The 12,579-nt window shown below is 47.3% G+C and overlaps 1 protein-coding gene across 3 annotated transcripts in view; it reads right to left on the reverse strand.

Annotated features, from left to right (window-relative positions):
* The window catches only part of TBC1D2B (TBC1 domain family member 2B), a 75,030-nt gene that overhangs the window by 8,833 nt on the left and 53,618 nt on the right, over positions 1 to 12,579 (reverse strand). For all 3 annotated transcript variants that reach the window (XM_064382955.1, XM_021668244.2, XM_012457709.3), the window contains exons 7-10: positions 12,085 to 12,195; positions 10,742 to 10,935; positions 7,478 to 7,972; positions 3,849 to 3,966 (exon numbers count right to left, since the gene is read on the reverse strand). In XM_064382955.1, coding sequence (XP_064239025.1) covers positions 3,849 to 3,966; positions 7,478 to 7,972; positions 10,742 to 10,935; positions 12,085 to 12,195 — 918 coding nt within the window. The remainder of the gene's footprint in view (positions 1 to 3,848; positions 3,967 to 7,477; positions 7,973 to 10,741; positions 10,936 to 12,084; positions 12,196 to 12,579) is intronic.

Consider the following 12,579-nt stretch of genomic DNA (forward strand, 5'->3'; position numbering starts at 1 on the left):
GTGTGAAAAACAACTACCGTTGTCCCTTGTCGTACGTGGGGATTAGTTCCAAGGCCACCCCCTGCAGCACGCAGCACACTCAGGTCCTGCAGTTGATATCCTGGCCCTCCGTGTAAGAGAGTTTCACACATCCTGTGAATACTGTATTTTCAATCTGTGTTTGGTTGAAAAAATCCCCATGTAAGTAGACCCATGCAGTTTAAACCCATATTGTTCAAGGGTCAACTGTACGTATTTTCCCATACTTCATGCCCGGCCAGGAGCTGCCTTTAAGGAGCTGTAAAGTGGCCAGGGAGACGGAGAGCTCACTGTAAGACCAGCTGATGATGACGTGATTCATTCTGCCTGGAGGATCCCGCTGAAGACGTCCAAGAGGGAGGGGCGATCAGCTGGCCCTGACATGGGAGAAGATCCTGGTACACATCTCTTCTCCCAACTAGGTGGCAGACTCTGTCTCACTCTTGAGGCTGCCCGGGTGCTTGGCAGAGGGCTGCTGTGGACCAGGCTGCCAGGGAACGCTCTGGCCTCTGTTCAAGCTCCCTCCCCGACTGAGCTCTGGAGGACATGGAATGACTGTGTCATTTATCTCTGTGTCCTTAGCGCCTAATAAGGTCCTGGCACAGAACATGCACTCAAAGGATGGAATGAACGGAAAAGCTGACAAGCATACAGACTGCAGGAGCAGTGCGCACGGGGCTCGGGCACTTGGTTCTGGCAGGAGGCAGTTTGACAGTGACTGGCAAAGCCCAGTGCTGGGGGCTGACAGCACACACAAACCTATCCGCATTTTATGAGCAGCCTTACGCAATGGCCATTGATAAACGGGAGGGTGGTTAAACACATTCTAGCACCACCTGATGGAATATTAGGCCACCAAGTAGGATGGCGGCCTACAAAGTATAAAACGACATGGGAAAATGCTCATGCTATAACGTGAACCAGTCGGGATACACTGTGCTCTCAATTTGGATGCCTGTATGAACCAGGGGGAGAAGAGCAAAAGGAAACAGATCAAAATGCTAACCATGGTTCTCTAGCTGGTAGGTAATTTTCATTTTCTTCTTAACATCTTTCTACACTGCCTGACTTCTCTTTAGTGAGCATCTATTACTTGTACAGTCGGGGGGGAAAGCCTCCTTAGAATTCACATTTATGTTTATATGACAAAGTGATGCAAATTTTATGTTAAATCCAGACATTTAATATAGGTCTTCCCCTATAACTGTATTACCAATTTTTACTGAGTTTTTACAATGTTCTGAGCATTAAACTTTTTTAACGCATCATCTGAATTCAACCTCAAATAAGCTATGTGAGGGGAATATTACTCTCACCTTACATATGGGAAACTAAGGCACAGAGATGTTAAATGATGTGAGCAAGCTACACAGCTCATAGGAGGTAGGGCCTGGGCTGTGACCTGACCACATGTGACCCTCTGCCCAATCTCCTGACCAATTGCTTGACCACACCTCAGTGGAATTAAGAAAGATCAATGCTTCATTTTTCTTATTCTGAAACACTGAGTCACTTGATATTTTATATTTGAATCTCTGAAAGCTATTAGCTTTCAAGTGCCTATGAATTCACAAAACTTTCTTTATTGACCCTCTAATCCCACCCTACTGACTGCTGCCTTTTCCTGTTGCTTTTCATTTCCTACATATCAACACAACCGAACAATACATTTCTGGGGTAATTAGCAGATGAAGTGATCATAGGGAGACCAAATGAGCTTCCCCTGGGATCCACTGATATCTGTGAAACTGGGGAAGGGACCTGAAGGGGGCAACTGTGGCGAAAGCCACCCTCCGGGAAGGCCAGAGCTCCAACTCAGCCATCCTCCCGTGATGTTCTAGGAGGCAGTGGGCAGGGAGGGGCAAGCTTAGGCCCAGAGCTATGGAGGCCCGAGTTCAAACCCCATCAGCGGTGGCACCTCAGGCAAGTTGCTTATTAATGTCTTCAACTCCCAGTTTTCTCCCAAGTCAAATGGGGACACTGATGGCTCCACCGTGCAGGGCTCTGCAGACGTGCAGGGCTCTGTGCAGATGTACAGCTGATGGCACTGGGCCAGGGCTCAGTAGATGCCAGTTCCCTTTCCCTGGTCACAGAGTAGCTCATGTAAGTTCAGACATTCACTATGTGGGGTGCCAGGAATACTAACAGGAAGACAGGGCGGTGGCCCTCAGGTACCACTGACTCGCTGGAGGACACACAGGCATACAGGATGATCCGGTTCAGTGGCCGCTGTCCTGGAGGCCTGCGCTGGAGCAGCGGGAACAGCGGCAGGCCTGCCTTGGGGCAGGTGGCAGCATTAGAAATGGTGGTGACGGGGATACAGGAGAGGGAGGCAGGAGTCCAGGACAGCTTGAGTCTCCAGCCTGGGGAGCTGGAGAGGTGAGGAGTACAGACAGAGGCAATAATGACCACCTTCCCCCCAAAGGCAGAAATGCAAATGCAAAGGACACCCGCTCAGGGTCCAGTCAGGAAAACAGAAGTCCCTCTAAATAGGTGTCACAGAAGGAATGTCATCCAGGGGCTGGTCACACCAGTGACAGAAAAGCTGAGAAGCCAAACAGCTGACGTTGAGGCAGCTCAGCGTTTAGCAAGGGCAGAAAGTCACCCTAGGGGGAGAGATGAAAGGAGCAGGTGGGGTCAGCTGCTGGCACGGAGGACCCACCGGACAGGAGCTGGGCACAGAGGAGACAAAGCCACCTTCAGAGGCAGTGCCTGCGATGGGGAGGGAAACCCCTTCAGCCCCTTCTGCCACCTCCAGTCTCCGGCCAGCGCCTCCTACTGGCCTGCAGGGCCAGGCTTCACAACACCAGGTGGTGCGGGAGAAGGGCAAAGAGAGGCTGGGGCAGGCAGGCCAGGCGGGGGCACAGACCTGGAGAAGAGACACGCGACAGAGCAGGCACATGCGGGCAGAGCTGTGGTTAAGACAGAAGATGCCTGAGGTGCCACATGCCAAGGGCCAGCCTATGGGGAAGCCAGTGCCAGCAGCAGCCCCAGCCCAGCCCAGGGAAGACACAAAGGGCCACGGGTCCGGTCCAGGGTCAGGACCGTATCAAGCAAAGACAGAAACACTGGGCTCTCCCAGACCATGTCGCCCTGTCCGAGCCCCCGGCATCAGATTCCAGGTATGGACGGCATAAATGTGCCACTCAGACCCCCCGTGGGAGGTGACCGCAGGCCCTGCCGCTGCCCCTGTGGTGCATCAGCGCGTCGGTCCCCAGCTGCAGGGCATGGGTGCGGCAGCGGCACGAATGCAGCCCGTCTTTGGAGGCAGGTGCCTGGCCACTATCCTTGGTTTGACGGGTCCCCACTGGCCCCGCCCGGACTTCCTCAAAACTGCTCAGTGGCCACCGCACAGGGTCTGGGACTCTTCCCCATCCTTCTCCCTTCCTGGGGCTGGAGCTTCTCTGTCCCTTGTCCTCCACAGCGGTTTCCCCCCAGAAGTCTCTGGTTTGTCTCATTACACCCCAGCATCTGCTTCTTGAGAGCCTGAGCTAACACACCCGTCCCCCAAGCACACTTGGATTATGACTCAGCCTGCCGGTGAGCCTGCGTCTGGAGGAGAAAGCGCAGAGCAGTGAACATAACGTTCAGCCTGCACGATGGGTCTGTCTCTGCTGGTTCCCAGGGGGCTGAATGAGCCCAACCTGGCCTCAGTCACAAACAGCAGGCCATGACTGGGGCCAGTCTGAGACAAGCCCTGCCATCTTCAGGAATGAAGTCACGTACACAAAGCCCCCCCCCACCGCACCCCAACCACAGGTTTAATTCAGGTCACATTTCAGCTGCAATTCTAAAATTGGCGACTGACGCACAGAATTTTCAAAACTTACCTGTGATCCCAAAAGAGTCTTTGTGTAATAGTCTCGAGGCATGAAAACTTCCACTATGGTAACGAGACACCAGAAAGCGTCTTCTTGTTCCAGGTACAGGAGGGCGACTGCCACCAACCTACAAGCAAAGCGAGGACAAGATGAGCGCCCAGGCACAGACGGCTGCTACCACGGTCTCCACAGATACCGTCTGCGTTAAGCCACTTTCTCTCTCATGGCCAAAACCATTTCTAGTTCAACAATAAAGAATAATGAGGGCCTGGCTTAATGGCTCATGCCTGTTATCCCAGCACTCTAGGAGGCCAAGGCAGGAAGACCACTTGAGGCCAGGAGTTCAAGAGCAGTCTGGGCAACATAGCAAGACCCCATTTCTAAAAAACAAAAACCAAAAATCAGCCAGGAACGGTGAAGCACACCTGGTAGTCCTAGCTACCCAAGAGGCTGAGGCAGGAGGATCGCTTGAGCCCAGGAGGTGGAGGCTACAGTGAGGGATGATCACACCACTGTACTCCAGCCTGGGCAACAGAACAAGGCCCTGCCTCATTAGAAAAAAAGAAAGAAAGAAAAAAGAGTAAGTGTTCCTTTGCAAATGAGGCATTTCCTAAAATTTGAGAAGCAAAGCTATCTTCCCCCACTTTCACTTGGTTTTTGTTCAAAGATGAAATTGCTTCCTAATGATCAACCAGCCTCATTTTAAAAAAAAGTTTTCATTATAAGATTTTGCGAATGCAGTTGATTGAGTTCATCGTTTAAGAAGAACTCAGTTGCTATGTTGTTCATGACAGAAACTGGGGTCAGCTGTTTACATGCTGTCACTCATCAAGAGGGTACTCATCAATAGCCCTGGTATGGCTCCAAGTGGGCATCTGGAGCAGCAGCATGGAAAGGAAGAAGTGAGAGAAAGGCCTCCCTCTTCTCAGCTGAAACCCAAAACCTCTGCCTGTGACATGAAGCTTATGAGCAACACTCATGGGAAAACCTTGAAGCCATTTCTCACAATTTTTTTCCTTAGATAAAACTATAATGGGCCAGGCACGGTGGTTCACGCCTGTAATCTCAGCACTTCGAGAGGCCAAGGCGGGCAGATCACCTGAGGTCAGGAATTCAAGACCAGCCTGGCCAACATGGTGAAACCCTGCCTCTACTAAAAATACAAAAATTAGCTGGGTATGGTGGCGTGTACCTGTAATCCCAGCTACTTGGGAGGCTGAGGCAGGAGAATCGCTTGAACCTGGGAGGCGCGAGGTCGCAGTGAGCCGAGATGGCGCCACTGCACTCCACTCCAGCCTGGGCAACAAAGCAAGACTCCATCTCAAAAAAAAAAAATCCTATAATGAACTCATCTCAAATTACATGGAAAATAAGTAAATAAGTCCTGGATAGGTGGGAAGGGGATGTCTCAAGTAGGCAGAGATGGGATGGAAAGGAGAAAGGTGACCACTGGCAGAGACAGATGAGAGAAAAACAGCACACACAGGCACAGACACCAAACTCACAGCACTCGATGGTGCCAGGAGAAGGAGCAGAGCCTCTGAGGACATCACTAAATCACCAATACTCCAGATGATAGGCCCGAATCACAATTACCTAGACAAAGCTTCAGCTGTCCTGCTAAAGTTCTGGGTGCTCAGAAGGCATGGACACATACAAACTATTCTGAAGAAAAAGTCCCATAAAATGGTTACAAAATGGTCACAATTCAGAGGTTTTAATGGTGACAGGGGTGGAAGTGTAGAGAGAAAGTTTCAATTATCTGGAAGTGTCTTTTATGTAGGAAAAAATGGATTCCATGACAATGACAGATAAATGGGCATTACTGTACCCCAAACGGGCATGCTCAGGTCCTCACCAGGACCCTTAGTTTCAGGGGTTTCCAGCTTCCAGGAATTCTCAGATTGAGTAAACAATGTGAATGGTGGATTTAAGCAAAACAAAACTGCTTTACTAGGTAGGCTTTTTTAAAATGGAGACTGTCTAGGAGCAGCGATAGTCCCTTTCACTTTCTGAGGGCACACAGAGAAGCTGCCCCATCCTCACCACCACAGAGACAATGACTTCCTGGAAACCATTTGGTTTCAGGTCTTAACCAAATAATATTCCAGCTTCAACCCTTTCTTCCTGTAATACTCTCATTTCAGACACAAATAGAAATCGAGGTCAACGCCTGGCATGGTGCAGGTGCAGAAAGGCCTGTGGGCAGCCAGGACAAATGTCAGCACTGAGAACTCCAGCTCATAGAATTCCTATGATACACATGCAGAGCTTTTTCATTCTTACTTTATCCGTATCTTTTTTTTTTTTTTTTTTTTTTTTGAGACAGGGTCTCACTCTGTCTTCCAGGCTGGAGTGCAGTGGTGTGATCATGGCTCACTGCTGCCTCATCTCCTGGGCTCAAGCGATCCTCCCACCTCAACCTCCCAAATAGCTGGGATTAGAGGCGCATGCCACCACACCCAGCTAATTTTTTGTTTTTGTTTTTTTGAGACAGAGTCTCACTCTGTCATTCAGGCTGAAGAGCAGTGGCTGCGATCTTGGCTCACTGCAACATCTGCCCCCCAGGTTTAAGCAATTCTCCTACCTCAGCTCCCAAATAACTGGGATTATAGGCATGTACCACCACATCTGGCCAATTTTTGTATTTTTAGTAGAGACAGAGGTCTCACCATGTTGGCCAGGCTGGTCTTGAACTCCTGACTTCAGGTGATCCACCTGCCTCGGCCTCCCAAAGTGTTGGGATCACAGGTGTGACCATCACACCCAGCCAATTTTTTGTATTTTTTTATAGAGACGGGGTTTCACTATGTTGCCCGGGCTGGTTTCAAACTCCTGGACTCAAGTGATCCCCTCACCCTGGCCTCTCAAAGTGCTGGGATTACAGGTGTTAGCCACCAAACTCAACCTTTATCCATGGTTCTAACAAGCTTGGTTACCTACTATCACTACTCAGAGAGCAATGTAAATGGGCAACTGCAAGGACAGCAGTAAGCAGAAAGTGCACCAGCCAGGTAAGAAGCAGTCAGAGCCAAGTCCAGTGACAGGAAGAGCTTCGTGGGGAGCAGACCGCAGTCCTCCCGAGGCCTCATCCCATCCCTGCACAGCTCAGGAGGATGAGCCTGGATCACCAAGAAAACGTGAGAGGCCTTTCGGCATCCTCTGCCTATGAAAGTAGGAAAGTATGCAAGATTAAAGATTCTAGTTTAAAAGGAAACAAGTTTAAGTCCATCAAGGGCTAAGTTTCAACTGGTTGAATAACTGTTTGGGGCGACTTCTTGATTCAGAAAAAGATCCTGTAGACTGCATAAACAAGGGGTGACCCCCAATTTCCACTCCATGTAGTTAAACCAGTAAAATCAAACTTCTGATCAAAGCCTGAGTGTGATGAGAGCGAACAGAAAATATGAGACTCCTAGTAGTTTCAAATGAATCTAACTCTGTGTTAATACTTTCTGAAAGCATGTTTGTTCCTCTCAGTTCTTCTAGAAATGGGGATGCTGTGTCGTGAAAACTGGCTTGTTGCAACTTTTTTCTCTCAAGATATTCAGTTTTCTTGGCCAACCAGGAAGGGAGGGAGCTGCCAGTCAGCACGGGGGCCTAACGGCAAATGGGCACACTTTATGCCGCACACCCACCTGTTTAGGCCTTGGCAGTACCCAATATCTGGATTCCGCCAGGAGAAGGCGAGGAGGACGTTGCGTAACTTCTGTATGCCTTCTGAGGTGGGGCAGGAGTAATGTTTGTTGTTGGGCAGAGTTCGCAGCAAATCCAGCTCAATCTGCTTGGAGGCTGGGTTCTGTTTCTCCAGTGCCTTCTGCAGCAAGGTCTGGAAGTGGCCAGGCCCAGTGTTGTCCTTGAACTTCCTGGTGTGACGGTCCACACACCACTTCCATACCTTGGAACGGTGCTCGTGGGGAATGCCTGCACGGATCAGGTTTTTTAATTCTGGAGAGCACATCATCTCCCTGTTCACTGTACTTGCAAAATAGTTTTCCCACTTGACCCCAGTGGAGACTTCCTGGTTTTCTGTCAGGTAGAGAGTCTTCAGGTCCAACGCACGGACCTTGGCGACCAACTTCTCTTCCTCATCATCCTCAGGTACAGTCCTGAACCCATAAATATCATATTCGCTGTTGGTAAACACAAAAGGAAAAATTAAAATGACAAAGGTTTAGCAACAAAGACCAACGCAATAGAAACAGTCTAGAAACCAATCCGCGCACACATGGTACACCGCACCACGAGAAAGCATTTCAAAGTAGTGAGAAAATAGCCGACTTCTAGGACGACTGGCTATCTATCACGAAAAATTAAATCAGATCTCTTCTTGTTAATATTTTCCTATTTCAGTTTAAAACTGAAAATATGAAAAGCATGGAAGAAAATGCAGTCAACAGCACAAAAACAAGATTGATAAACTTGGCTACGTTAATGTGTGTGTATGTTTCTTTATCATATATATGCTACATATGTGTAACTTTATGCTTTAAAATGTCATTTCAAAGGGTAAAAAAAACAAGGAAGAATGTATTTATAAGCTATTAAGGGATAAAGATGTTCACGTCCCGGGTCCTAGAACCTATGACTGTGTGTTACATGGCAATAGGAATGTTATTAATGGAATGTTAACGCAGTTAGGACTACAGAATTTAAAACAAGAAGATTATCTGGGATATCTGGGGGGCCTGAATATGAGGCGTCAGTCAGAAACCTCAGGCAGGAGAGATGGACCTGTCTGGACCATCTACTGCCCCTGGACCTGATCTACTGCCCCTAAAGATGGGAAAAGGGGCCACAGGCCAGAGAATGCAGGGACCTCTAGAAGCCGCCAACCACATCCGACAGCCAGCAAGGAAACAGGGACCGAGTCCCATGACCAACTGCAGGAAACTATATTCTGCCAACAACTGAAATGAAAAAGGAAATTAACTGTCCCAGAACCTCCGGAAAGAAAAGCAGCCCCTAATTAAACCTGTTAAGCCACTATGTTAATGATAATTTGTTGTACCATTAAAAGAAAACTACAAAGGCCTTTCACACACTGCTGCTGTGTGTCAACTTAGTTAAGCACTTTGGAACTCAGATCTAGCAGAGATAAAGGTATGTATTTTCTACATACCAGGAATTCCACTTCTAGCCTGCACCCTAGAGAAACTCTCTCATGTGGGCACAGGGGAATATGGACCATGACTGGTCCTTGCATCACTGTAAAAGGGGAAAACGGAAAGACCCTAAAAGTCCTCCGTGAGGGGAAAGAATAAAGACACTGCAGCAGATTCACACAATGACGTTCTACAAAACAGGTAAGCGTGCTTGGTTGTGGGCGTCTGTAGGCCCGGCTACTTGGGAGGCTGATGTAGGGGAACTGCTTGAACCCAGGAATTTGAGGCCAGTCAGGGCAACAGAGTGAGACCCCATCTCTTAAAAAAGATAGCTCAGGAGCAACTTGTATCAACATGGATCATTTCAGAAAATAATGTTGAAGGAAGTTAAGTTTCAAAATGATACGTATCTGGGATTGGTATGTAAAAAGGTATCATCAGTCAGGAATACACACTGAAGTGATTACAGGCAGAACGACGTGACATCTGACATTTGCTTTAAAATATTCCAGAAAAAAAAAACTGTGGGGAGTCAGGAGGTAAAATGCAACAATACTGGCAAAACATTAATAATTGCTCAAGTTAGCTGCACACAGGGGGATATGTTACATGATTCTGTCTACTTCTTTGTAAGTTTCAAATTTTCCACAGGAAAAAGTTGAAAATAAACCAATATACATGGTTATTCTACTTATACATAAAATCTGAACACACAACATAAATAGTGAGAGCACCACACACCACCTTCAGAAGTGCTCCACGGGCTCACAGAGGTCAACAGCCACCACGATGAGCAAAGCCCAACGCCCGGCGTGCAGGTGGCACTCCCGTGCCTGGGAACCCAACTGTCCAGGCTGAGGGCCTGTCCTCGCCACTCCCAGGCTGAGTGACTCCGGGCAAGTTCTATCACCTCCAAACCCAGCTTCCTCACTTGTAAAGTGAGCACAAAAGCACCCACCTCACTGAGTATTAAGTAAAACCCTGCACATAAAACACTTGGCACAGTTCCTGGCACATGGCAGACCTCCATAACAGAGTTCAGAAACGATGGTGTCAGGCACTTGCTGAGCATATTTCTAACTGTCATCTGAATAGCCCAAACAATGCAGGCCAGTGCTGCAAGCTCAGAGAAGGGAAAGGTCATGTCAAACTGAAGCAAGTCTTCACCTGGCCTGCAGGGGTGGGGCAGGACAAGCAAGGAGACTGCAGTTAGCAAGGCCTAGACACAGGGCTGGTCCCGAACAGTGGAAACAAGAGGAGGCAAAACTCTGGGCATCTGCAGATTTCTCCTGGTTCAACAATTTCATGAGTCTCATTTTTTAGAAAACAGGTTATGAGAGGGTCCTTGATTCAAGATCCACCATGGGCTTCCAGATTCAGCGCTTTCCCCAAAAATATATGCCGTGTGTGTGTGTGTGTGTGTGTGTGTGTGTGTGTGTGTGTGTGTGTGTGTAAGCTCAGTTCTTCATTTAGGGGCCCCCTTTGTTTTGAAACACCTGTGGGTAGGGCTATGTTTTAGAAGGTTCCTATTCCTTGGAGGCTGGCTCCTTCTGGAGGAAGGAAGGATCAGAAGGAAGGTTCTCTCACTTACATGAGAAATAGGTCTTGCAATCAGAAGACCTGTGGTGAGTCCCAGCTCTATGACTTGATTACTATGGGAGAATGAAGACATTACCTGTTCTGCTGACTTGACAGCACGTGAGCACCAAATGAGACACACAGTTATGTACAGCTCTCTGTGAAAAAGGGACTTCAGAAGTGGGATGCACTATCCCCAACAGTCACTAGCACCTTTACCTGACAAGATGAGGTTTAACAAATGCTTGCTCTGGCTGTTCTTGGCTCTCAACCTGCAGAGCGTCCTCCAGCAACTGGGCTATGACCTCCCGGGTGGGCCCCTGGTCTTCTGAGCACACTGGTGTCTTCATTTCTTGGAGCAGTATCAGGTATTTACTTTCTATCTGGCAGAGCTTGGCTTCCAGGCTAGAATACTGCAGAGAATGTGGTGGTTATCTCCATCAAGACAGACAAACAGGAAGAGCAATTTTTAGGCACTCAACCACTCAACGACAAACTTAAAGCTATTAGGAAGTGAGCCAGAGACAGACTGTATCAAAAACAAGAAATTAGTACAAAGTGAGCCAGAGACGGACTGTATCAAAAACAAGAAATTAGTACGAAGTGAGCCAGAGATGGACTGTATCAAAGACAATACATTAATTTATATCACAGACCACCTGTCATGTTTAAAATGGCCTGCAGTGGGTGCCTCTCTTCCTTGTGGAAGAGGTGCTGGTCATCAGACCTCAGGATGCCAACAAATGCACCACCTCTGGACAGAGGTGGAGAGAGCAGCAGAAACCAGGCTACAGGCTACATGCCGATTACTGAGGTCCAGCTCGGTGCCATTTGGCACATGGCCCGTGAGTGGCCACTCCATGCCATACCCATTCTTTCTTAGGACTCTGTGATCCAGGACTAGCTCCCATCTGCCACCTTATCAGACAAATCAAATATACCCTGGAAAACATGCAGGAATAAGGTCTGGGAAGATGCTTCAAGCTCTGTTCAAAAAAGAAAGTGTGTCAGGTATATAACAGCTGTTGACAAGTGTCATTTGATTACAGCTGAAATGTTCATGATCCCATTACACTTTGTGCAAAGCCCTTTTCAGCCATAATCAAACCTGACTTTCACACCAACCCTATTGGGTTCACAGAGGAGGCACAACTTCACCATCTCCATAAATACAAAACTGAACAGCATAAATCAAAATCCAAATTTATTTTCTTCAAAATCCATTAAAAATGCTTATGAACAAAGCTAACACACAAAGAAAGCAATATTTTACATTCTTTTTATTAACTAGAGAAACTGAACATATTTTCTGTAGATTCTCATTCCTACTTACCCAGTTTATGTGAAAAAGCCACATCTCAGGGCATTTATCTTTGTCTTCATCAGAGATAAAATGAGACTACATAGCTCTATGTATCGTATATATTTCAAATATATTTTGGCATCAGCAACCACATCTCTCCAAGCCTGAGATTTGAACTGGTTTGTAAAGCATGCTTATTTTTAACGGTTTCCTTACCTTACCTCCCACCAGGTAATAGAATCCATCTATCCTGACCCACCTTCGCCATGAGATCTCTCTCTCTCCTTTCTGCATTTCTTCGTAGAGCTGAGAGTTCCAAAATCTCCTTATTTAGAAATTTGTTTTGGGTTTTGTACCCTTGTAGATTATCCTGTTAGAAAAAAAAAAAATCCCTGAATTCACATCGGTTGAATATCGACCAATTAATTACCCTATGTAGTCAGCATCTTGCTGCCTCACCAATCAAACAGTCCTGCTAAGTTAGAGTAAGTTCTAAAGAACTAGAAGTCGTTAACAGGCACTTTCCAATTAATCTTTTTGGCAGCAGAAGGCTGGCAGGCACGATTGCTGCAATGGGATGGAGAAAATACTTATTTAATGGTGGTAGTTTTTCTCAACTGATGATAGGAGAAATAAATCGGATGTGCTTCCCATATGTATGCAAATATTTTAATCTATCCATATTCCATATTCATTGAGGTGGTAAAAATAAAAGCAATACCTTACATTTTTTTAAACTAGAGAAACTGAACAT

This window comes from Aotus nancymaae, unplaced genomic scaffold (assembly GCF_030222135.1).
Source record: "Aotus nancymaae isolate 86718 unplaced genomic scaffold, 86718_ANA_hifiasm-v0.15.2.pri h1tg000003l, whole genome shotgun sequence".
Classification (NCBI taxonomy): domain Eukaryota; kingdom Metazoa; phylum Chordata; class Mammalia; order Primates; family Aotidae; genus Aotus; species Aotus nancymaae.